At 28.5% G+C, this 27,174-nt stretch overlaps 1 protein-coding gene and 1 long non-coding RNA gene across 9 annotated transcripts; both read right to left on the reverse strand.

The window, feature by feature from the left end:
- Positions 1-1,828: 1,828 nt before the first annotated feature.
- Positions 1,829-3,390, reverse strand: LOC103497828 (uncharacterized). The gene has a single exon (XM_008460184.3). It carries the CDS (start codon positions 2,578-2,580, stop codon positions 1,978-1,980), a length of 603 nt encoding a protein of 200 aa, XP_008458406.1. The 5' UTR covers positions 2,581-3,390; the 3' UTR covers positions 1,829-1,977.
- A 2,315-nt stretch (positions 3,391-5,705) lies between these two features.
- On the reverse strand, positions 5,706-25,390 carry LOC127151744 (uncharacterized). Of its 8 annotated transcripts, XR_007824911.1 has the most exons (10): positions 25,159-25,390; positions 24,994-25,060; positions 24,589-24,888; positions 24,418-24,499; positions 24,246-24,327; positions 23,740-24,155; positions 23,129-23,284; positions 22,876-23,017; positions 6,295-6,531; positions 5,707-5,937 (listed from the first exon to the last, which is right to left on the reverse strand). It is a non-coding gene; the product is annotated as an uncharacterized LOC127151744 (long non-coding RNA). The 8 variants fall into 8 exon arrangements; XR_007824916.1 differs by lacking the exon at positions 6,295-6,531 and having other exon boundaries at positions 5,706-5,937; XR_007824917.1 differs by lacking the exon at positions 5,707-5,937 and having other exon boundaries at positions 6,053-6,531; positions 25,038-25,060.
- Between the last annotated feature and the right edge of the window lie 1,784 nt (positions 25,391-27,174).

Here is a 27,174-nt window from a genome sequence, read left to right on the forward strand (position 1 = left end):
GACAAGGCGAAGGGAAAATCTAATGAAATTATTTGACCTTATCCAAAGTTGTGTTGGCCAATTTTAAAAATTGCAAGAAATTATAAGTGAATCCCCACCATGATTTTTCATAGTAAGTGGATAAATATAATGTGAGCAATTTCAATGAATATCCATCAAATCTATTTATGAAATTTGAACTATATGATATGAAAATTTGTTAGAAAAAAAGAAACTATATGTGTGAAAATTATACATATTTTAGCCCGTTTTAGATTCTAGTTTTAAAACAATGTAATATCAAATGAACGACACTTTAGTTTCTATTTTATTAAAAAAAATGTATGAATTATGAGTGAAAGTTAAAAAATCAGCCCGTTTATGTTTTCAAAGTTTAGCTTTTAAAATGTAAAAAAGAAAAATATAAAGTAGTTGGCGATGAAAGTATGATTTATAAGTTAAATATTTAAAAGAAAAAATTATCGGACGAGGCCTAAACTAGGTAAGACATAGTACCTTCAATTAAATTGTTAATACTTCTATACATACTTTACATGTTATTTAGAATACGAGTTTTAATATTTTCTTTATACTCGATATATCATTGAACTTTCAATTCTCATTCCAAAAAATTCATAAATGTCAAATACGTCAAAGAAAGACTTATTCAATAGACCAAATTAAAATTTCAAGGAAGACAACCAAAATTTCCGACCTAAAGAGTCCATGGACAAATCTATAGTAATTTTCTTAAATAGATGTTACAAAAAGAGTGTAACAAGAGAATTTAGAACACAAATAAGTATGAGATTGGAAATAAACTCTAAATCTCATTATCATTTATCTCTATAGCATAGAGTGTTGATAGGGACGGGACCGAAAAGATCACACAACTCTCTATAGTATAAACACACATCAATTCCAATACATCGGATATTTTGATATAGACGATACAAGTGAACCGATATGAAAAAGTAATGAATTATTTTCATTATTTGGTAGAAAATATTATAAACAAACAGTGATCACATCATCCCATAAACAAACACAGCAGACAGACAAAAGAAGATCCTCAAGTTGCCTAATGGGTAGAAAATTTGGCAAATCACATTATTGAGTCAAATCATTGTAACAAAGATTTTGACAACCCAAACATAGAAGACATAACAGCAAATTATTGATGAAACTTCGAGCACTACACTAATGTAAAATGTTATTTCATTAAAAGAATACTTTTTTCTTTAAAATCTTTAAAAAGTTTTATGCAAATAGCCATTTAACTATTGAACCTGAGTTCTTACAATTTAACTAATCTACGTGTAGAAAATGTATCCATTTGTGTCAAGTAATATCAGTCCTCAAAGTTCAATTTACACATCAATGTCATGAGATCTTAACCGTAACGTCAAGGACGAAATCGCCACAAACTATAGAACTATAATGATCAAATTGTTGTTTTTATAAAAAGTTGAGGAACTTAAGAAGCCTATGATCATAGAATAAAATAATATATGATCAAAAGATCGTAATAATAGAGGTTCTAACAACCCAATTACAGGAGGTTAAATTCAAGCATTAAAAGCATATGGCCAGTTGACACCAATAAGAAATGATAATAATAATAAAAAAATATGACAAAAGCAAAATGATGAAACCAAGAACTTTCTATGGAAGTCAAAACCAATGGATGGAAAATCAAGCAAAAGATTTCCGCCCACAGATTTCTCAAAAATATTTGAGTAGAAACAAACACCCAACTTTTTATCCATTATAAGAATGATAGACATGAACATCAGCCACAGAGAATTAACTACAAAGGAATGACATTATCAGATTGATAAGGCACAGATTTCAATATGTAATCCCCAACCAATTTATAAAACAATGTGAATTATTTACAAAATATATACAGACCAATTTTTTGAAATTGAATACAAGAGATTTATACCCAGATTTCCATTCTAAAAGATAATCATTGAGAAAGAGAATTTGTACTGATCAACAAACGGAGATTAATCTCATGGACAATTTTCCCCTTTCGGAATTCCCAAATGCTTCTGCTGCAAATCTAACAACCTTCTTGAACGCAAAATGAACACAATTTGATAACGCAATCCAACAAACCACCTCGTAAACGAAATAATACGCTGGATTTGAAGAGGAAGAAGAAAACGACGATTCATCCCAATCATTTCCTCCAAATCTATCGAAATTCCAACCTCTACCACCGCCGCCGCCACCCCCATCTCCACCATACGGTCCATCAAAATCGCCGCCGCCGAATCCATCGTCCTCGCGTCCCTCGGAATCATCACTATACAATCTACGTTTCGTGCGACGCTTTCTACGGAGAAATGTCCGAGAGGCCGATCGGTTGGAAACCGATTTAACAGGGGGCGGAGCAATGGTTGCGACGGGGAAAAGTGCGGCAGATAATCGAAGACTTGCGGCGGTGGAAGACGATGGGATCTGGTCGGTGATTGAATCGGTGGCGGAGATACAGTAATTGGAGACGAAATCGAGGCGATTGAGGAGTTTTGCGAAGCCGATGCTATTGTTGGCAACCATTGAAAGGGTTCCGGCAACCAGAGAGGAATCCATTGGAATGGAAGGATTTAGAATTGGGATTTCGTAGTAGAAGAGAACCAGGGATTTAACAAATTTGGGGGAATCGAAGAAAAATCAATGAGGAAAACGAGTTGGCGGGCGAGTCACTCCACGAGTCTGGAATCCGAAAACGCCGCGTGTTCGTAACGCGAGGCTTAGACCAATTCCCTCACGGCAATGGTCCGCCGTCTCAACGTAGTGGGCCGGTCTGGGCCTTATTTGGGCCTTAAGTACTATATTTTTGGGCTCATGCTCCAGTTAACAAATAATTTCTTTTCTAAAAAGATAACCATGGCAATATATATGCTTAGATACAAATATGTTACCGCTTTAAAATTTTAAATACTATCTCGTTACTTCATACTTGGTTCGTTTTGGTTCCTATGTTTTTAAAATATTCATTTTGATTTATATTTTTAACTTTGATTCGTTTTAGTTTTTTTACTTTTAAAATGTTCATTTTGATCCTTATACTTTTGAAAACTGACTGTGTCTAACTTTTTGTTTTTTTATCTCATTTTTAAAGTAACATAATCGTCACTTTTGAAAAGTATTTCAAGGACCAAAATGAATCAAATTTGAAAATATGAGAACCAAAGTAAACATTTTGAAAGTATATCGATCAAATTGATCCAAAGCTAAAAATACAAAAATCAAAGTAAATATTTTAAAAGTATAGAACTAAAATGAACCAAATTCAAAAGTCAAAGTTACTGTAGTATTTAAACTATTAATTTTATATTGATATCAGTTAAGTATTAAATTAATTATATTGAATTGAATGATTGAGGATACAATTTTTGAAGCGACGTCGTTTTTGTACACAACACAAAAAGAAAGAAACCTCTTTTTCTCAAGTGAGTTATCCTTTGTGACAATGCCCAATCCATAGGAACTCAATGAAAACATATTAATCATTTATCAAATGCATATCATCTTAAAGGTATATTTAAAAACACCATTTAGATTTCTTACCAAATAGATATTTACATATTTAGCTAATTATGTTAGCTGCTAATGTATTCACATGGTCATTGAGCGAGAAGGACGAACTGAACAAGTAGACAAAGAATTTTAGAGTTGTTTGGAAAGCGAAGGAAAGTAGGTTACTGCGTTTCAAAGTATGGGATTCCAATTATATTATAACTTATAGTTATTTAAAATATTGCTTCACTTCTTGTTATAATAAACTATTGGTTAAAATAATCTACTTATCCCTCTAAATATCTCTGTGACGTATATTCATGTTAAATAGATATTGTAGTTCTTCAAGTGGTATTGAATGAGGAATTTTTGGCCAAGTGAATTCTACCACGTCATCTACAGGAAAATCGAGTCAAACGTAAAAATTTTAATTTGGTCGGTTTGGGTAATTAGAATTTCTCAAACTCAATCCAATTCGCCCCAAAAAAAATTGGTACAAAGAAAATATTTGACCAAGGCCACCTAAAACTCGTGAAAATCTTCTATAGATAAAGGTTTTACCCTTTCATTTTGGAGGAAAGGATGAAGAGTGAATAATGAAATGTTGAAGTTTTGGAGATTCGAAGATATATTTTAAAGTTCTTATTGATCTTGAAATTATCCCCTATTGAAAAATCGAATGCTTAGAATATTAAATCTTTTTTAAATTCCACTCAAGCTATGAAAACTATACAATTGAACTTCTCAAAATTTGGAGACATGATTAAAGCTCTTAAAAGTTCACATGATCAAAGCTCTTAAGATACGAAGAATGTAACTATCGTGTCATGAAGACGGTCAACATATTAAAAGTTAGTCCAAATTATTCAACAAGATCAACCAATATGATCCTCTAAGAAGATCAACAAGTCCAAAGGCCAGACGTCCATGAAGATCAATAAGCTTGAAGGTTAATTCTTTTTCCAAAAGAGAGAGAATAAAAAAAATTAAAGATTAAATTCATAGATTAATACAAATTTTACAAATTATATCTCTAAAATTATCGTATGATCAAATGGTTACACTACAATTTTAATTATATCTCATAAGACTCGCTTATAAACAAAGATAAATATAGGCAACATCATACTAATTGAATTGATAGCAATTTTAAAAAGAAATTTGATCATACATGTCTAAACTTTTATTTAAAGAAAAATCTAATTCTACATAGACGAACTTAATCTCATTAACTTTCAATAAATCTTTAAATTAATTTTTTTTTTTATCAATACCTACTAATTCTTTCATGAAAAATGAACAAAAAAAATTAAGAGAAAAAGACCATAGGAACGTTAACAAATTTTTGGATTCTACTTACATGTTGATAAATATATATATATATATATATATATATATATATATATATATATATATATATATAGAAATGAAAGAAAAATGAAGAAATTGCAAAAAAAAAAAAAAAAAAAGAATTTAGGAGTTCTTTAAAAGAAAAATTAAGAAAACAAATTATTTACCCTCGTAAAATAAAAAGACAAAATTCATTATAATTCATTTTTCTATTGATAAATAATTTGTTAATTTTGCAAATTTTTACCATTTTTTGATATATAGATTTAAGAAAAATTATGTATTAACTTTTAAACTTTAACCAAAATTATTGTAACGATTATATCACTAAATAAATTAATACCTACTTAAATCTCTAGCCTGTCACAATTCATTTAATTTCTCGTTAAGAATAATTTATTTTATGCATCGATTTTAATCCGCTACTTTAAAGGATGGATATTATAAATCTTATCTTAAAAAAAGACCGATGAAAACTAATACTATCAAGTTTTTTTGGACCGTTAAATCACTAATTAATTCAAAAACTTAAATTAAAATTAATGAATGCAAACTATAGATATAGTACGCTTTAACTAATATACTCTTTGTTGTTAGTGTGGTTATTAGTAATAAACCAAAAAGAAAATCTTCATAGTCTAATGAATTATATTTAAAGATTTAAAATAATATTTTAAATGTCTAGAAAAACTATAAAAATATATGACGCAATATATTCAAATATTTGCTTTTCTAAAACTACGATCAGAAAATTTATGCTATGACTATAAGCTCTCGAAGTTTCAAATATGTATCCAAGAATCAATGTGATGTATAGGATAGATGGTGCATATATTTATTTCCACAGAATCCATATATGTAACTTTTATATTATCAAAAATATAATAAAGTTCATTACAATAACATAGAAGCTTCAGTTAACGTAAACATAGAAAATAGTAGTACAGTCTATCGAATGTTTTCCAAAGAGACTAATACAATCAAATTGCAATCTAATCAAAGCTTGAAGAGTCTACAAAAAGTCTAATTCAATCAATTGCTATGTGGCTTTATTGATCCAATAGATTCTTGTAGTACCTGATAAGAAAAGAAAAAATCATTTTGAAGCACAAGTCCACACATTAATATTGATAATGACAACAATATCAACACAAGCTACCAATTCTTAGCCAATACAAATTATGCTTGCACATGCTAAAATAAAAACATGTTAAGTGAAGTTGTGACCTCCAATGAAAATTACCTATCGTATCCATGGTTATGTTTCAAATCCTACGTAGAAACGAAAAAACAAAAGACCAAACAACTTACAGTCTTATGTCAAATTCAAAACATATTTCATTTGAAGCCTACTACTAACTAAAAGGTATAAAGTCTATTCAGAACCTACTAAAAAGAGAAAAGCCTGAATTTATATATAACATGTTAACCCACGGGCAGTACGAAACCAACTGGAACGGTCAGAATATGACAGAAAAATGAGGTTTCTCAGTCATGAGTCTTCTTCCATCAATTAGTACGATCACTTCAATAAGTGCAGGAGAAGTTGAATAAGTCTTGTATGGTCACTCTTTCATAGGAGCAGTTTAGTCACGATGGATGTCCAAGGAGGACAATGAGGATTCTTTAGCATTATTGACCCCCAAATTGGGGAATGGTTATTGTGGAGCCCTAATCCCAATAGAATGAAAATATTAAAAAAAATATGAATGAAATTAAACACCGTGAGTAGAATGAAAATGCACAAAAATGATTACACAAATAGAAAGACTCGCACAATCAAAGGAAAAAAAAACTCAATGAAAAGAAAAAAATCCAATAGATCGTAGGTCAGAGAGTAGAACAATAACAATAGAACTTAAACCAAAGAATTTCACGTAAAAAAACAACACAAAACAAGAAAGAAAGATTTGAATAATCAAATAGACACAATAAAATTTCAAAGAGATTTGTGAAAAGAATTTGAAAGCTATCATAGAGAAAATGATGCTACATAAAAAGAATAAAATAAAATTCCACATTTATTAAATCAAAGAAAAAGAAATATCACAAACTAACAAAATTGAAAGAAAAGAAAAGAAAAAACAAAGAATACCAAAAGTAAAAATATCCAAACAAACTCCAAAGTTGAAAACAATCCCTAATACTTGGCAAACTAAAAGAATAAATCTAAATAAAAATGTCTCCTTGAAGGGTATGACACAAATGACTAGAAAAAGAAAAAGAAACAAATCAAAATTTTATAACAATCCATAATGCAAAATGCAAACTAAAAGATGATAAATAAAAAAAAAAACATCGCACAACAAAGAACCAAAAGAAACTCAAAATATTAAAACAATCCATAATACCGCAAGGAAGTTGAAAGATAATATATCTAAATTAAATATTACCTCATAAAAAGGCATCACACTCACACAACAAGAGACCAAAAAAAGAACAAGAAGATACTTAAAATTTTAGAATGTACCATAATCAAGCAAGGTAAGATAATAAATCTAAATTAAATGTGTCTCATGAAAAACATTGCACCACAAAAGACCAAAACAAAACAAGGAAAAAAAAACTCAATTTCTAAAAACAATCACCTAATAAAAACGAAATTAAGCTAAAAAATAATAAATTTAAACTAAAAATATCTACCAAAAACTCAAAATTTCACATCAATCCATAATGCAAAAATGTAAACTAAAAATAATAAATCTTAAATTAAAAACATCTCCAAAAGAGAATCGCACAACGAATGACCAAAAAAATAAAAAGTAAAAACTCAAATTTTCATAATAATGTAATACAAAAAAGCAAGCTAAAAAGATTAATTTAAATTAAAAATATCCCATAAAAAGACATCGCACAACAAAGGATTAAAAAAAAAATCTATACTCGTTCTGACAATAAATAAATATAACAATGTTCACTCAAATGTCATAACCAAATGAGCGAGATTTAAGATAAAAAAAACAAAGATATAACAATAGAACTAAACAAATTCAAATCAAACAGACAAACAATAAAGTTTCAAAGAGAGGGTGAAAAGAATTTGAACCCCATCAAATGCAACTACATGAGAATAAAATAAATTCCACATTTGTTCAATAAAAAAAATCACAAACTAACAAAATAAAATAAAGACAAAAAAAACAAAAATACCAAAAGTAAAAATATCATAACAAAATGCAAGCTAAAAGAATAAATTTAAATTAAAAATGTCTCATCAAAAGAGAGGGCAAAACAAATGACAAAAAAAAGAACAAAAGTTAAAATTTCAGAACTATTATATTCATAACACAAAATTCAAACAAGCTAAAAAATAATAAACAATGTCTCATAAGGAGAAATCGCTTAACAAATGACAAAAAAAGAAAAGAAAAAACAGAATCTCAAATTTTCAAAATTACAATCCACAATCCATATCATCCAAGCAAACTTAAAAAGAAGATAAATAATCTATATTAAAAATGTCTAATAAAAAAATATCGCACAACAAAAGGATCCAATGAAGAAAAAGAAACTCAAAATTTCAAAATACAAAATGCAAACAATATCTAAACTAAAAAAGACTCATAAGAAGTCATCGCATATACGAACAAAAAAAACTCAAAATTTCAAAACAACCCCATAACACAAAATGCAAGCTAAAAGAATAAATTTAAATTAAAAATATCTTATAAAAAGATATGACATAACAAATGACTAGAACAAGCAAAACAAAAGTCAAAATTTCAGATCAATCACAAAATTAAAGCAAGCAAAAAAAATAATAAACCTGAAGTTAGAAAGGTCTGGTAGCGAGACATTACACACTGACAAAGGACAAAAAAATGAAAAAACATAGGAACTCAAAAATTCATAATAATCCATAATACAAAATGCAAGGAAGCTAAAAGACGATAATCTAAACTAAAAAAATCTCATAAAAGTACATCACGCAACAAAAGACCAAAAAAAAAAAAGAAGAAACTCAAAATTTAAAAAAACAATCTGTAATACCTAATGCAAACAAACTAAAAACGTCTCATAAAAAAGTCATCACACAACCAAGGATAAAAACAGGAAACTCAAAGTTCCAAACAATCAATAATGCAAAAAGGCAAACTAAAAGATAATAAATTTAGATTTAAATGTCTTTACAAATGACCAAAAAGGAAAAGCTCAAGAATATAAGCAAGCTAAAAAATAAACCTAAATTAAAAATGGAATAAAAAGATATCACACAGCCAAACCACAAAAAGAGAACTTAAAATTTCAGAACAAGCCATATACATACAACAAAATGCAAGCAAGATAAAAAATAATAAACCTAAATTAAAAAATTATAGACAATAAAAGACAAAAAAATAAAGGAAAAAATAGAAACTCAAAATATCAAAACAATCCATTAATACAAGCCATAAACATTGCACAACAAAGGACTAAAGGAAAAGGAAACTCAAAACTTCAACAAACAACCAGCTAAAAGATAATAAGTACGAATCCATGTTTTTATTGTACGAAAAAGAAAAAATTCAAAATTTCGAAGCTAAAAGAAATAAATCTAAATTAAAAATATCGCATAAATAGACATTGCAAAACAAAGAACCAAAGAAAATACAACAGAACATTATGAATTGTTATTTCACAAAAATAAACTTACTGGGACACAACTACATTAGAAGAAAATAAAAGAGAAAAACAGAGAATACCAAAATTCCAACCAACAACCAAAAAAAAACTCAAATTTAAAAAAAAAAAAAAAAAACAATCCATAATACAAAATACACAAAATGCAAGCTAAAAGAATAAGTCTAAATTAAAAATGTCTTGTAAAAAGACATAGCACAACAAATGAAAAAAAAAATCAAAATTTCAAAACAATTCATAATATAAAATTCAAGCAAGATAAAAAATAATAAACCTAAGTTTAAGAGATAAAAAGGGACATCGCACAACAAATACTAAAAAGAAAGAGAATAAAAAAAAGAAACTCAAATTTTCAAAACAATTCACAATCCATCATCCAAGCAAGCTTAAAAAGATAATAAATAATCTAAATTAAAAATGTCTAATAAAAAACCATCACACAACAAAGAAAAAAGAAAAGAAAGAAACTCAAAATTCAAAATTTCACAAAATACAAACTGCAACAAGCTAAAAAGTATCTAAACTAAAAATGACAAAAAAAAAAAATCAAAATTTCAGAACAATCCCATAACACAAAATGCAAGCAAGCTAAAAGAATAAATTTAAATTATAAATGTCTCATAAAAAGACCTAACAAATGACCATAAGAAGGAAAAAAATAAGTCAACATTTCAAAACAATCAAAAATACAAAATTTAAGGAAGCAAAAAACAATAAACCTAAGTTAAAAAATGTTTCATAAAGAGACCTCGCACAATGGTAAAAGAAAAAAAAAAGAAGGAACTCAAAATTTCATAATAATCTATAATACCAAATATAATGCAAGGAAACTAAAAGATAATAAATCTAAACTAAAAACGTCTCACAAAAAGACATCGCAACAAAAGACAAAAATAAAAAGAAGAAACTCAAAATTTAAAAAAACAATCCATAATTCATAATGCAATCAAATTAGAAAATAATAAATCTAAACTAAAAACATCTTATAAAAAGTCATCACACAGTAAAGGATAAAAAAAAGAAACTCAAAGTTTCACAACAATCAATAATGCAAAGGATAAAAAAAGAAACTCAATTTTAGAACAATCAATAATGCAGAAATGCAAACTAAAAGATAATAAATTTAAATTCAAGATGTATCTAAAAAGATATTGCACAAGAAAGGACCAAAAAGGGAAAAAAAAGCTCAAAATTTCATAACAATCTATAAATAATATAAAATATAAGCAAAATAAATGACAAAAAAAAACTCAAAATTTAAGAACAATCCATATATAATACAAAATCCAAGCAAGCTAAAAAATAAACCTAAATTAAAAATGGAATAAAGAGAAATGACCAAAAGAACAAAAAAAAACTCAAAATTTCAATACAATCCAATGCAAGTTAAAAAATAATAAACCTAAATTAAAAAATCTCACAAAGAGAGAACAAAATACAAAATGTCTCATAAGAAAACATCGCACAACACAATCCATAATACAAAATACAAAACAAGCTAAAAAAACTCAAAATTTCAATACAATCCATTCATATGCAAGCAAGTTAAAAAATAATAAACCTAAATTAAAAAATCTCACAAAGAGAAAACAAAGTACAAAATGTCTCATAAGAAAACATCGCACAACAAAGGACAGGACCAATAAAGAAAATCAAAATTTCAAAAAACAATCCATAATACAAAATACAAAACAAGCTAAAAGATTCAAATTTTCAACACAATCCATAAAATAAAATGCAAGAAGCTAAAAGAAATAAACTAAAGATGTCGCATAAATGCACATTGCAGGACAAAGAACCAAAGAAAATACAAAAGAACATTATGGATTGTTAAATCACCAAAATAAATTTAATGGGACACAACTACATTAGAAGAAAACAAATTCCACGAAATAAAGAAAACAAAAAAATTAGGACCAACTAAGTAAATAAAAAATAAAGAAAGAAAGAAAAGAGAACAGAGAATACCAAAAGAAGAAAATGTCCACATAAAAGAGAACAAAAAAGAAAAATAAAAAAGAGAAAGAAACTCAAAATTATAAATAATCAATAATACAAAATGCAATATAAATCTACATTAAAAATGTCTCATAAAAAAGACATTGCACACAACAAATCACCAAAAGAAAATAATATACCATAAAAAATGGAACTACAAAAATGGGGAGTATGGAAGACAAATGAAAACAATTCATATTTAGTCAAACTCATTAAAAGAAACTAAGAAAATATGAAAAAACAAAAGTGAAACAAAAGATAACCAATATATAAAGACTGCCACGCAATAGTTCAATAAAAAAAACAAAAACAGTGAGAAAAATGAATACAACATATCTAGAAGTAAAAATTATTTCAACAATCCAACAGAACCACTAGAAAACAGCCAAAACTAAAAGAATGTCATAAAAGAGGAGAGGGATTGAACTATTCAAACCCCTGTATAGGTGCAAATAACAAAGGCCAAAAAATAAAATAAAACCTACAGTCTCCAACAAGAAATATATATAACAATGATCATTCGATCATTTGATTAACCAAATGAGTAACACATTCAGATTTAAAAGAAATAAGAAAGAAAGACCCAACTAAAGTGAAACTAAAAGACACGTGTCTTTTATTAAGGTATCTTTTATTAAGGTAGAGTTAAGGTAATATAGAAAAATTGATTCCCGGACAACCAATTTTTCATAAATCACCTTAAAATTACCAAGGACGCTCTCAAAAATAAAACTAAAGAAAAAGGCAATAATATATGCAGAAAATCACACAAGCAAAATACCAAAATATTAAAGAAAAAGAATAGAAAAACCTGAGAGGGAAAGTAAGTGTGAGGTTTTTTACAATGACAAAAATCACCACAGAATCCTCCCCTCTCTGGAAGCTTTATTTACTTTTCATTTCAGAGAAGTATTTCACATCCAAATTAGCATGTGGTGCCTGCAGCAAAATATCAGTTAAATATTGCTCAATGCACAGATGGAGAAAAATTATTGACGGTTATTAATACCCTCTGTAATTTAGAATCATCAACCGTCTTTTTGCGGTGACTAGATTTTAACCGATCATCAAGAACCATTTCTGGTTTCTCCTCCGAGAATAGCTTCAGACTCCATCTAATTTGCTTCCTGATTCATCGGTTTTCTTAGACTGAAACCTAAACTCAGTTTCCTTTCATGGGTTCAGCACCAATTGTTATCATTCATCAAACTTCTCAACTAAACATATTGTTGTGCAAAACAAAAAAGAACAAGACAGTCACAAAATACAAACCTGAACTTTAGACATATCACCAATAGACGTATGAACAATAATTGGTTTCATTTTCTAATTCCTTACTTTCCTTCACTAAGTTCTGCACCAATTGCTATCAATAATAAAAAATTTCAACTAAACAGATCTATATACAAAACAAAAAGAACAAGAAAATCAACAAATGCAAACCTGAACTGTTAGGCATATCACATGTGGACAGTAATTGGTTCCATTTTCTTTATATACATGCATATATTTGGAACAATATATATATATATATATATTATAAGACACGTGTGAAGAAAAGGTAATCCAAGGAGGACAAGGAGGATTCTTTAGCATTATTGACTTTTCCCAATAGGGAAATGGTTGTGGAAGCCTACCAGTAGAATGAAAATATTCAAAAAATTCCGTAATTAAAAGAATCAAAACAATGAATGCAACCACGAGTAGAATGAAAACGCACAAAAAATGATTACACAAAAGAAATGTAAAAAATAGACTCGCAAAATAAAAGAAAAAAATCCTCACAATGAAGAGAAAAAATCCAATAGATCGTTGGTCAAGAGAGTAGAATAATATTGCTATGTCATTGAACAAAGAAAATAAAGAAAATTAAATCAAACTAAACATATACCAAAAAAGTTATCTACAATTACGAAAACATCAACAACAATAGAACTAAACCAAAGAATTTCACATAAAAAAAAAAATCTTAGAGAAAATCAACTACATAAGAAGAAAATAAATTCCACATTTGTTCAAAGAAAAACAATATCACCAACTAACAAAATATAAAGGAGAAAAAAAACAGAGAATAGTTTAAGAATATCATAACAAACTCCAAATTTCAAAACAATCGCTAACAAAAATGCAAGCTAAAAAATAGATCTAAATTAAAATGTCACATAAAGAGACATCCCACACCAAATGACCAGAAAAGGAAAAAGAAAAAGAAAAAAATGTTTTTAGAACGATCCTTAATATAAAATGCAAACTAATTATCATAAATCTAAATTAAAAATGTATCCTAAAATGATATCGCACACCAAAGAACCAAAAGAAGAAATGAAAAGACATGGCACAATAAATGACCAGAAAAGAAAAACAAAGAAAGTCAAAATATCAGAACAGACCATGCAAGCAAGCAAAAAAATAACTAACCTAAGTTAAAAAATGTCTCATAAACAGACATCACACAACAACCAAAGAAAAAAAAGCAGAAACTCAAAATTTCATAATAATCCATAATACAAAATGCAAGGAAGCTGAAAGATAAATCTAAATTAAAAATATCTCACAAAAAGACTGCCCAACAAAAAACCAAAAATGAAAAACTCAAAATTTAAAAAACAATGCAAACAAACAAAGCACAGCAAATGACCAAAAAATGTCTCATAAAAAGTTATCGCACAACAAAGGACAAAAAAAAACTCAAAATTTCATAACAGTCCATAACACAAAATGCAAGCTAAAGAATAAGTTTAAATTAAAAATGTCTCATCAAAAAACACAGCACAGCAAATGACCAAAAAAGTTAAAAGAAAGTCAAAATTTCAGAACAATTCATAATACTAAATTCAAGCAAGCTAAAAATTAATAAACATAAGTTTAATATGTCTCATTAAAGAGACATGGCACAACAAAGACAAAAAAAAGAGAAAAGAACATAAACTCAAATTTTCAAAACAATACACAATCCATTATCCAAGCAAGCTTAAAAAGATAATAAATAATCTAAATTAAAAATGTAATAAAAAAACGTCACACAACAAAGGACCAAAGCAAGAAAAGGAAAGGAACTCAAAATTTCACGAAACAATCCATAATACAAAATGCAACAAGGTAAAAAATATCTAAACTAAAAATGACTGGTAAAAAGTAATCTCACAACAAAGGATAAAAAAAACTCAAAATTTCAGAACAATCCCATACCACAACAAAATGCAAGCTAAAAGAATAAATTTAAATTATAAACATCTCATAAAAAGACGACATAACAAATGACCAGAAAAAGAAAAAAAGAAAGTCAAAATTTCAAAACAATCCATAATACAAATCAAGGAAGCAAAAAAAACAATAAACCTAAGTTAAAAAATGTTTCATAAGGAGACATCGCACAATGACAAGGGACAAAGAAAAAGAAGAAACTCAAAATTTTATAATAATCTATAATACCAGATATAAGAGAAGCTAAAAGATAATAAATCTAAATTAAAAATATATCATATCAAGACATCGCACAACATATGACAAAAAAAAGAAAAGGAAGAAACTCAAAATCTCAAAAAAACAAATCATAATTCCTAATGCAAACAAACTAAAAAATAATAAATCTAAACTAAAAACGTCTTATAAAAGTCATCACACAACGAAGGATAAAAAATAGAAACTCAAAGTTTCAAAACAATCAATAATACAATCAATGATGCAAAATGCAAACTAAAGGTGAACAAATTTAAATTTAAAATGTCTCCTATAAAAGACATTGCAAAAGCCAGAGAAAGAAAAGATAAAAAATAAACCTAAATTAAAATGGAATAAAGAGACAACGCTGACCAAAGAAAAAAAATTCAAAATTTCAGAACAATCCACACATAAAAAGAAAAAGAGAAAGGAAAGCTAAAAAATAAACCGAAATTAAAAAAGAAATAAAGAGACATTGCACAACAAATTACCAAAGAGAAAAAAGAAAAAAACTCAAAATTTCAAAACAATCCACACGTACGCAAGCAAAAAAATAATAAACCGCTAAAAAATAATAAATATAAATTCAAAATGTCTCCTAAGAAAACATCGCACAACAAAACATGAAGAAACTCAAAATTCCAAAAAACAATCCATAACACAAGCTAATAAATCTAAATTAGAAATGTCGCAATAATGGACCAGAAAAAGAAAAAACTCAAAATTTCAAACAATCCATAAAATAAAATGCAAGAAGCTAAAAGAAATAAATTAAAGATGTCGCATAAATGGACATTGCAGGACAAAGAACCAAAGAAGATACAACAGAAAAATAAAATCACGAAAATAAATTTACTGGGACACAACTACATTAGAAGAAAACAAATTCCACATTTGTTCAAAGAAAAAAATATGACCAACCAAGTAAATAAAAAATAAAAAAAGAAAGAAAAGAGAAAACAGAGAATACCAAAAGAAAGTGTCCACATAAAAGAGAACAAAATGGAAAAAAGAAAAGAAACTCAAAATTATAAATAATCAATAATACAAAATGCAATATAAAATCTACATTAAAAATGTCTCATAGAAAAGACATTGCACACAACAAATCACCAAAAGAAAATAATATACCATAAAAAAGACCACACACAACAAATCACCAAAAGAAAATAATATACCATAAAAAATGGAACTACAAAAATCGAGAGTATGGAAGACGATGAAAACAATTCACATTTAGTCAAACTCATTAAAAGAAACTAAGATAATGTTAAGAAACAAAAGTGAAACAAAAGATAACCGATAAATAAGGACCGCAACACAATACTTCAATAGAAAAACAAAAACAATGAGAAAATGAATATAACATCTAGAAGAAGTAAAAAATATTTGAACAATCCAGTAATAGATCAACTAGAAAACAACCAAAACTAAAAGAATGTCATATAAAAGAGGGGAGGGAGGGATTAAACTTTTCAAACCCCTGTATAGGTGCAAATAACAAAGGCCAAAAAATAAAATAAAACCTACAGTCTCCAACAAGAAATAAATATAATAATGATCATTCAATCATCGTAACCAAATGAGTAACCATTTAGATTTAAAGAAAAATAAGAAAGAAAGACACGACTAAAGTGAAACTAGAAGACACATGTCTTCTATTAAGGTAGAGTTAAGGTAATATAGAAAAATTGATTCCCGGACAACCAATTTTTCTTAAATCACCTTAAAATTACCGAGGACGATCTCTAAAATCAAACCAAAGGATAAAGGAAGAAGGCAATAATATATGCAGAAAATCACACAAGCAAAATTCCTAAATATTAAAGAAAAAGAATAGAAAAACCTGAGAAGGAAAGCAGGTGTGAGGTTTTGTACTATGACAATCCTTGATTTCCTTGGCAAAAACAAAAACCGTGAGAAAATGAATATAACGTCTAGAAGAAGTAAAAATTATTTGAACAATCCAATAGATCAACTAGAAAACAGCCAAAACTAAAAGAGTGTCATATCAAAGAGGGGAGGGATTGAACTTTTCAAACCCCTGTATAGGTGCAAATAACAGAGGCCAAAAAATAAAATAACCTACAGTCCCCAACAAGAAATAAATATAATAACAAATAAATATAATAATGATCATTCAATCACCGTAACCACGGACAACCATTATTTTTCTTAAATCACATCAAAATCACCGTGGAAACTCTCCAAAATCAAAAGAAATCATAAAGGAAAAAACCAATAATATATGAAGAAATCACACATGCAGCAAAATTCAAAAATATTAAAGAAAAAAAATAGAAAAACCTGAGAGGAAGCTGGTAAGGTTTTTTACAATGGCAAACTTTGATTTCCTCGGCAGAAATCTCCACAGAATCTCTTAGGAGGCTTCATTTACTTTTCATTTCAGAGAAGCATTTCACGTTCAAATTAGCATGTGGTGCAGCAGCAATGTAAAAGAAGGACAAACATATCAGCTAAATATTTCTCAATGCATAGATGGAGAAAAATTATTGGTGGTTATTAATACCCTCTGTAATTTAGAATCATCAACCTTCTTGCAGTAACTAAATTTTAACAGATCATCAAAGAAACATTTCTGATTACTCCTCCGAGAGTAGCTTCAGACTCCATTTTATTCTTCTCTCCATCATCAACTTACACACTCAATTCTTCATCTAATTTGCTTCCTAATTCATCATTTTTCCTACACTCTGTTTCCAATTTCATATTTTCCTTCACGGGTTCTGCACCAATTGTTATCATTCATCAAACTTCTCAACTAAGCATATCGTTGTGCAAAACAAAAAAGAACAAGACAGTCACAAAATGCAAACCTGAACTTTAGACATATCACCAATAGACGTATGAACAATAATTGGTTTCATTTTCTAATTCCTTACATTCCTTCACTGAGTTCTGCACCAATTTGCTATCAATAATAAAAAAAAAAATCAACTAAACAGATCTATATACAAAACAAAACAAACAAGGAAATCAACAAATGCAAGCCTGAACTTTTAGACATATCACCAATAGACGTATGAACAATAATTGGTTTCATTTTCTAATTCCTTACTTTCCTTCACCGAGTTCTGCACCAATTGCTATCAATAATAAAAAAAATCAACTAAACAGATCTATATACAAAACAAAAAGAACAAGAAAATCAACAAATGCAAACCTGAACTGTTAAGCATATCACATGTGGACAGTAATTGGTTCCATTTTCTTTATATACATGCATATATTTGGAATAAAATATATATATATATTTTATAAGACACGTGTGAAGAAAAGGTAATCCAAGGAGGACAAGGAGGATTCTTTAGCATTATTGACTTTTCCCAATAGGGAAAATGGTTGTGGAAGCCTACAAGTAGAATGAAAATATTAAAAAAAATCTGTAATTAAAAACATCAAAACAATGAATGCAGCGATGAGTAGAATGAAAATGCACAAAAATGATTACACAACAGAAATGAAAAAAAGAAATCCTCACAGTGAAAGGAAAAAAAATCCAGTAGATCATTGGTCAAGAGAAATATTGCTATGTCGTTGAACAAAGAAAATAAAGAAAATAAAATTAAAACAAGCATATACCAAAAAAGTTAACTACAATTATGAAAACATCAACAAAAATAGAACTAAACCAAAGAATTTCACATAAAAAAGTCGTAGAGAAAATGCTACATAAGAAGAAAATAAATTCCACAACAATATCACCAACTAACAAAATAAACAGAGAAGAAAAAACAGAGAATACTTTAAGAATATCATAACAAACTCCAAATTTCAAAACAATCCCTAACAAAAAAATGCAAGCTAAAAATAGATCTAAATTAAAAATGTCGTAAAGAGACATCCCACACCAAATGACCAGAAAAAGAAAAGAAAAGGTTTTAGAACAATTCTTAATATAAAATGCAAACTAAATCTAAAGAAAAAAAATGTATCCTAAAATGACATCGCACAACAAATAACCAAAAGAAGAAATGTAAAAACATGGCACAACAAATGACCAGAAAAGAAAAACAAAGAAAGTCAAACCGACCATAATACAAAATTCAAGCAAGCAAAAATAATAATAAGCCTAAGTTAAAAAATGTCTCATAATAAAAAAGAAGCAGAAACTCAAAATTTCATAATAATCCATAATACAAAATGCAAGGGAGCCAAAAGATAAATCTAAATTAAAAATATCTCATAAAAAGACTGCCCAACAAAAAACCAAAAAAGAAAAGAAGAAGAAGAAACTCAAAAGTTCAAAAAAACAATCCATAATACATAATGGAAACAAACTAAAAAATATCTAAACTAAAAATGTCTCATAAAAAGTTATCGCACAACAAAGGACAACAAAAAAAAAAAGAAAAAAACTCAAAATTTCAAAACAATCCGTAACACAAAATACACAAAATGCAAGCTAAAAGAATAAATTTAAATTAAAAATGTCTCACCAAAAGACATAGCACAGCAAATAACCAGAAAAATAAAAAATAAAAAAAGTCCAAATTTTAGAACAATTCATAATACAAAATTCAAGCAAGCTAAAAACTAACAAACCTATGTTTAAAATGTCTCATAAAGAGACATTGTACAACAAAGACCAAAAAAAAAAAAAAAAAGAACAGAAACTCAAATTTTCAAAACAATACACAATCCATCATCCAAGCAAGCTTAAAAATATAATAAATAATCTAAATTAAAAATGTCTAATCAAAAAACATCACACAACAAAGGACCAAAGAAAGAAAAAGAAAGAACAAAATTTCACAAAATAATCCATAATACAAAATTCAACAAGCTAAGAAATATCTAAACTAAAAATGACTCATAAAAAGTAATCGCACAACAAAGGACAAAAAAAACTCAAAATTTCAAAAGAATCCCATAACACAAAATGCAAGCTAAAAGAATAAATTTAAATTATAAATGTCTCATAAAAAAACATGACATAACAAATAACCAGAAAAAGGAAAAAAGAAAGTCAAAATTTCAAAACAATCCATAATACAAAATTCAAGGAAGCAAAAAAGCAATAAACCTAAGTTAAAAAATGTTTCATAAAGAGACATAGCACAATGACAAGGGACAAAAAAGAAAGAACAAACTCAATATTTCTTAATAATCCATAATACCAGATATAATGCAAGGAAGTTAAAAGATAATAAATCAAAATTAAAAATATCTCATAAAAAGACATCACACAACAAAAGACCAAAAAAGAAAAAGAAGAAACTCAAAATTTCAAAAAATAATCCATAATTCCTAATGCAAACAAACTGAAAAATAATAAATCTAAACTAAAAACGTCTTATAAAAAGTCATCACACAACAAAGGATAAAAAATAGAAACTCAAAGTTTCAAAACAATCAATAATACAGTCAATGATGCAAAATGCAAACTAAAGGTGAACAAATTTAAATTTAAAATGTCTCATAAAAAAGACATTGCACAACACAGAGAGAAAATATCAAAAGTAAACCTAAATTAAAAATGAATAAAGAGACAACGCACAACAAATGACCAAAGAAAATTTCAGAACAACCCATACATAAGCAAACAAGCTAAAAAATAATAAACCTAAATTAAAAAATCTCATAAAGAGAGACAACAAAATACAAAAAATAGGAACAAACAGAAACTCAAAATATCAAAACAATCCCTTAATACAAGCAATGATGCAAAATGCAAACTAAAGGTGAAGAAATTTAAATTTAAAATGTCTCATAAAAAAGACATTGCACAACACACAGAAAGAAAATATCAAAAGTAAACCTAAATTAAAAATGAATAAAGAGACAACGCACAACAAATGACCAAAGAAAATTTCAGAACAATCCATACATAAGCAAGCAAGCTAAAAAATAATAAACCTAAATTAAAATATCTCATAAAGAGAGACAACAAAATAAAAAAAATAGGAACAAACAGAAACTCAAAATATCAAAACAATCCTTTAATACAAGCAATGATGCAAAATGCAAACTAAAGGTGAACAAATTTAAATTTAAAATGTCTCATAAAAAAGACATTGCACAACACAGAGAAAGAAAATATCGAAAGTAAACCTAAATTAAAAATGAATAAAGAGACAACGCACAACAAATGACCAAAGAAAATTTCAGAACAATCCATAAGCAAGCAAGCTAAAAAATAATAAACCTAAATTAAAATATCTCAGAAAGAGAGACAACAAAATACAAAAAATAGGAACAAACAGAAACTCAAAATATCAAAACAATCCTATAATACAAGCAATGATGCAAAATGCAAACTAAAGGTGAAGAAATTTAAATTTAAAATGTCTCATATAAAAAAGACATTGCACAACACACAGAAAGAAAATATCAAAAGTAAACCTAAATTAAAAATGAATAAAGAGACAACGCACAACAAATGACCAAAGAAAATTTCAGAACAATCCATACATAAGCAAGCAAGCTAAAAAATAATAAACCTAAATTAAAATATCTCATAAAGAGAGACAACAAAATACAAAAAATAGGAACAAACAGAAACTCAAAATATCAAAACAATCCTTTAATACAAGCAATGATGCAAAATGCAAACTAAAGGTGAACAAATTTAAATTTAAAATGTCTCATAAAAAAGACATTGCACAACACACAGAAAGAAAATATCAAAAGTAAACCTAAATTAAAAATGAATAAAGAAACAACGCACAACAAATGACCAAAGAAAATTTCAGAACAATCCATACATAAACAAGCAAGCTAAAAAATAATAAACCTAAATTAAAATATCTCATAAAGAGAGACAGCAAAATACAAAAAATAGGAAAAAACAGAAACTCAAAATATCAAAACAATCCTTTAATACAAACAATCCATAAAATAAAATGTAAGAAGCTAAAAGAAATAAATTAAAGATATCGCATAAATGGACATTGCAGGACAAAGAACCAAAGAAAAAACTAACATAAAAATGAAGAAGAACATTATGGATTGTTAAATCACCAAAATAAATTTAATGGGACACAACTACATCAGAAGAAAACAAATTCCACAAAATAAAGAAAACAAAAATAGTAGGACCAACTAAGTAAATAAAAAATAAAGAAAGAAAGAAAAGAGAAAACAGAGAATACCAAAAAAAGAAAATGTCAACATAAGAGAGAACCAAAAAAGAAAAATAAAAAAAGAGAAGAAACTCAAAATTATAAATAATCCATAATACAAAATGCAATATAAATCTACATTAAAAATGTCTCGTCAAAAAGACATTGCATACAAAAAATAACCAAAAGAAAATAATATAGAATAGAACAATGGAACTACAAAAATTGAGAGTATGGAAGACCATGAAAACAATTCATATTTAGTCAAACTCCTTAAAAGAAACTAAGAAAATATGAAAAAACAAAAGTGAAACAACAAATAACCAATAAATAAAGACTGCCACACAATAGTTCAATAAAAAAACAAAAACAGTGAGAAAAATGAATATAACATCTAGAAGAAGTAAAAAATATTTGAACAATCCAATAATAGATCAACTAGAAAACAACCAAAACTAAAAGAATGTCATATAAAAGAGGGGAGGGAGGGATTGAACTTTTCAAACCCCTGTATAGGTGCAAATAACAAAGGCCAAAAAATAAAATAAAACCTACAGTCTCCAACAAGAAATAAATATAATAATGATCAATCAATCATCGTAACCAAATGAGTAACCATTTAGATTTAAATAAAAATAAGAAAGAAAGACACGACTAAAGTGAAACTAGAAGACACATGTCTTCTATTAAGGTAGAGTTAAGGTAATATAGAAAAATTGATTCCCGGACAACCAATTTTTCTTAAATCACCTTAAAATTACCGAGAACGCACTCTAAAATCAAACCAAAGGATAAAGGAAGAAGGCAATAATATATGCAGAAAATCACACAAGCAAAATTCCTAAATATTAAAGAAAAAGAATAGAAAAACCTGAGAGGGAAAGCTGGTGAGGTCTTTTACAATGGAAAACTTTGATTTCCTCAGCAGAAATCTCCACAGAATCAACCTCTTTGGAAGCCTCATTTACTTTTCATTTCAGAGAAACATTTCACATCCAAATTAGCATGTGGTGCTGCAGCAATGTAAAAGAAGGACAAACATATCAGCTAAATATTCCTCAATGCACAGATGGAGAAAAATTATTGATGGTTATTAATACCCTCTGTAATTTAGAATCACCAACCTTCTTTGCAGTAACTAAATTTTAACAGATCATCAAGAACCATTTCTGCTCCTCCGAGAGTAGCTTCAGACTCCATCTTATTCTTCTCTCCATCATCAACTTACACACTCAATTCTTCATCTAATTTGCTTCCTAATTCATCGTTTTTCCTAGACTCTGTTTCCAATAGTCACAAAATGCAAACCTGAACTGTTAGACATATCACCAATAGACATATGAACAATTATTGGTTTCATTTTCTAATTCCTTACTTTCCTTCACTGAGTTCTGCACCAATTGCTATCAATAATAAAAAATTTCAACTAAACAGATCTATATACAAAACAAAAAAGAAGGAAATCAACAAATGCAAACCTGAACTGTTAGGCATGTCATCGAACAACATGAGGACAGTAATTGGAGAAAAAGGGGAAAAAAAGCAGAAACTCAAAATTTCACCATAATCCATAATACAAAAATGCAAGGAAGCCAAAAGATAAATCTAAATTAAAAATATCTCAAAAACTCACCAACCTCTTCTTTCTTCCTACTTCTTTAGAGAATTTCCATTGTTGGGTCTTTCTCAATATCTCTAATGGGTGCTTGTTTGAGCAAAAAGTAGAAGACTTTACCTTCAATTTCTTCCACCTCTGTACCTTCACCTCCAGATCCCACCTCTTCCAACGGCTGCACCAAACCCATCATTGCAATTTGTCAGCCTCCTACCACTGATGTGCAACTCAAGACCTGCAACAAAACAGGGGAGGAAAATGGTGAGAGAAAAGAAGAAAGAAGTGAGTACCCTGTGAAGAAGGAGATTTTTGTGATTAAGCACAGAAAAATCCATGATGGAAGAGATAAGAATGGGGGTTCTCTTGTTCCATCTCAAGAGGAGAATGGTCATGTTTTCTCTGCTGCTACTCCTACTGTGTCTTCTTCTTCCTGTGAAATTTTGGAGTCTGGAGCTGTGGGGGAAAATTTGAAGGTGGGTTTGGTCAGAACTTAGTTGCACTAAAGAGGAAGTTGATGCTATTTTCCTTCACGTGTTCTGCACCAATTGTTATCATTCATCAAACTTCTCAACTAAGCATATTGTTGTGCAAAACAAAGAAGAACAAGACAATCACAAGATGCAAACCTGAACTGTTAGACCTGTCACCAATAGACATATGAACAATAATTGGTTTCATTTTCTAATTCCTTACTTTCCTTCACGAGTTCTGCACCAATTTTTATCAATCATCAAACTTCTCAACTAAGCATATTGTTGTGCAAAACAAAGAAGAACAAGACAATCACAAGATGCAAACCTGAACTGTTAGACCTGTCACCAATAGACATATGAACAATAATTGGTTTCATTTTCTAATTCCTTACTTTCCTTCACGAGTTCTGCACCAATTTTTATCAATCGTCAAAATTTTCAACTAAACAGATCAATATACAAAGGAAAAAGCACAAGGAAGTCAACAAATGCAAACCTGAACTGTTAGGCATATCATTGAACGATATGTGGACAGTAATTGGTTCCATTTTCAGATCTCCCCCTAAACTCAAGCTGCACTTAGGCGTGATCAAGTAGTAATCGCCTCATGATTGAGGGCCTTTTCTCTTTTTGAAGTTCTCAATATGATCGAGTAGTAATTGCTTCATCTTTGAGGGGCCTTTCTTCTTTTCGAAGTTCTCGATGCAATTCGTGGAATTCCCGAGGAAATAACCTCTATCGGCGATTCAGGTATTCCAGATCTATCAAGGTGCAAAAACTCCTTGATTCCTTCAACCTATACCAAGAGCGAATAAGGAAATATCTAAATAAACTTCCGAAAACCCTAGAAAAATCTTATTTAGTAGAATTATATTATACGCTTCAAAATCACTAAAATTACACGAAGTACAGAATCAAAAAACGATTCAGGCTCTATCACCGTACAAAAACCCCTCGATTCCTTTAGCCTATACGAAAAGCAAACAATTCAAAATCAGAAAACATATCTTGAAAAAACAATCCAAAATCACAAGATGAACACTCTACAGGGAAGAAGATGACTCACGGATTGAAGATCGAGCAGCAAGAGCGTCGGCCATGGCGATATTAGTGACATTGGCCGGAATCTTATTCGGAGTTCTCTCCTTGACGAGGTATGGAAATCCATGGCGAAATGGAGATCAAATTTTTGTTTTCATTGAAGAAATTTTGACTCTGGTATGGCCGACGGGAAAACCCTAAACAAAACTTCTTCAATCTAAACAAAATTTTGACGGTGCCAGAAGAAATGGAAGCGATTCTATGAATGTTGACAAGTGGAGGATCATTAAATAGGATGATCCTAGGGAAATGTTACCGTTAAAAGCGTGAATTTTGAATTTTGAAAATTATAGGCTAAGCCAACATGTCAATGGGCTTCGGGATTTTTTTTTTTTTTTTTTTTACATATTATAATGTGCATAGCAAATTATAGATCAATTATTTCTAAACAGTAGGAAATGTTATTGATCGAACATAAAATTGATAACATTTCCTACTATTTTACATATTTAACTAATGATATTTGAAATATTTATTTAAATGTTTCTAACGAGTCTGACAACAATGTCAGGGTTACAAAAGACGGTTTCGTCGACGACGTTCTTGATAATGACTTCAACATGAGAACAAGATGATTTATAGAAACCACTAGAATGTGTGTAATTTTTTGTTTTAGGTTTGTGAAGAAAAATATGTATTTCTAGAATCATTATAGCTTAAGAAAGTGTGGGTGAGGAAATGAGATTTTTCTATTAAAAAAATTACTTATGGAAAAAGAAACCATGTGTTGAAAATTGTAATTATGAGAGAAATTATTAGTCATAGCATAGATCAAGAGGTGAAAACATTAAATTTTCTAAGTTAATCAACTATATATTATATGAAGTTACCAATTCAATTCTAATATGAATTTTTCAATGGTGTTTGTTATATTGGAAAAAAATGATTATTGAACATGACAAACTTTATATTAAAAAAAAAGTTGCATTTTGTTAATAAAAAATTGTGCATCGTTAAAAGATTGTTATTTTATTAATGTGTGTTACCTCTTTGACATATAAAATAACAAATTTTCAAGAATTGATTTGTTTTTATTTTCCATTTGTTAAAATTATATTTTTTATCATTTTTAAAATTAAATAAAAATATTTATCTACTCTTTCAAAATTAATTTTAATAATATAAAGAGCACGAAGAGATAAACTATTGTAATGAATTGCTTTATTTACAAATACAACAAAATGTCATTATCTAATCAGGTAATAGTCATGTATGAACGTCTTTTCAATATTTATGATTCTCTATCTTTGATAAAAAAAATCCATCTAGATTTGATAAGTGAAAATTTAGGCACAATGTCCATCTTCTCTGTCCTCGCTCTTAACAAACCATCATGTTTATACACTATGACTCTACGAACTAATATTAAAAGTGATTGATTAGTTTTTCTTAAACATGCCCATTATTGTTTATATTAAATTTTGCATAAAAGATAGTTCTAGCGGTTAAATTTTTGCTAAATAGGTTAGTCGTCTCTTTTAATCAGATACAAATGATCTCCTAAAAGAGTCACTGAATTCAAATAGTAAATTCCTCCCACCAAAGACTAATTTTGATTAAGTACCTAGAGATCAAATGATCCACCGCACTCGATTCTATGGATTTTCAATATATCTAAATTTTTGTATGTTCACTCCATTCTAACCTTAAGACTCTCTTGCATAAAGAACTTAGTGTTCGTAACTCTGATATATAGTTTCCAGTTTGGTAATAATTCTTAGCCTATTACGTTCTCTATATTCACTTCTCTTGCTATGTGCTTCGAGAAAATCTTCAAGGGCATGTAAAGAGGTGTCCATTATTGAAACAAACTCAATCCCTGGCTGGCCAACCGTTATATCAAAAGGGCATCAATGCTGGAGAGGAAGATTCGATGTCGGCAAATGGATTGGATTCGGGTTTGTCAGATAGTATTTCCTCTGAAATGAAGAGGAATATTGTTTATGGTATGTCTGGAGATCAATTTCATTGCCTTCTTTGA

Source organism: Cucumis melo, chromosome 11, assembly GCF_025177605.1.
Source record: "Cucumis melo cultivar AY chromosome 11, USDA_Cmelo_AY_1.0, whole genome shotgun sequence".
NCBI lineage: Eukaryota > Viridiplantae > Streptophyta > Magnoliopsida > Cucurbitales > Cucurbitaceae > Cucumis > Cucumis melo.

Excerpts from the sequence above, each read along its gene's own strand:
- LOC103497828 (XM_008460184.3), bottom strand. The coding sequence starts at position 2,580 with ATGGATTCCTCTCTGGTTGCCGGAACCCTTTCAATGGTTGCCAACAAT.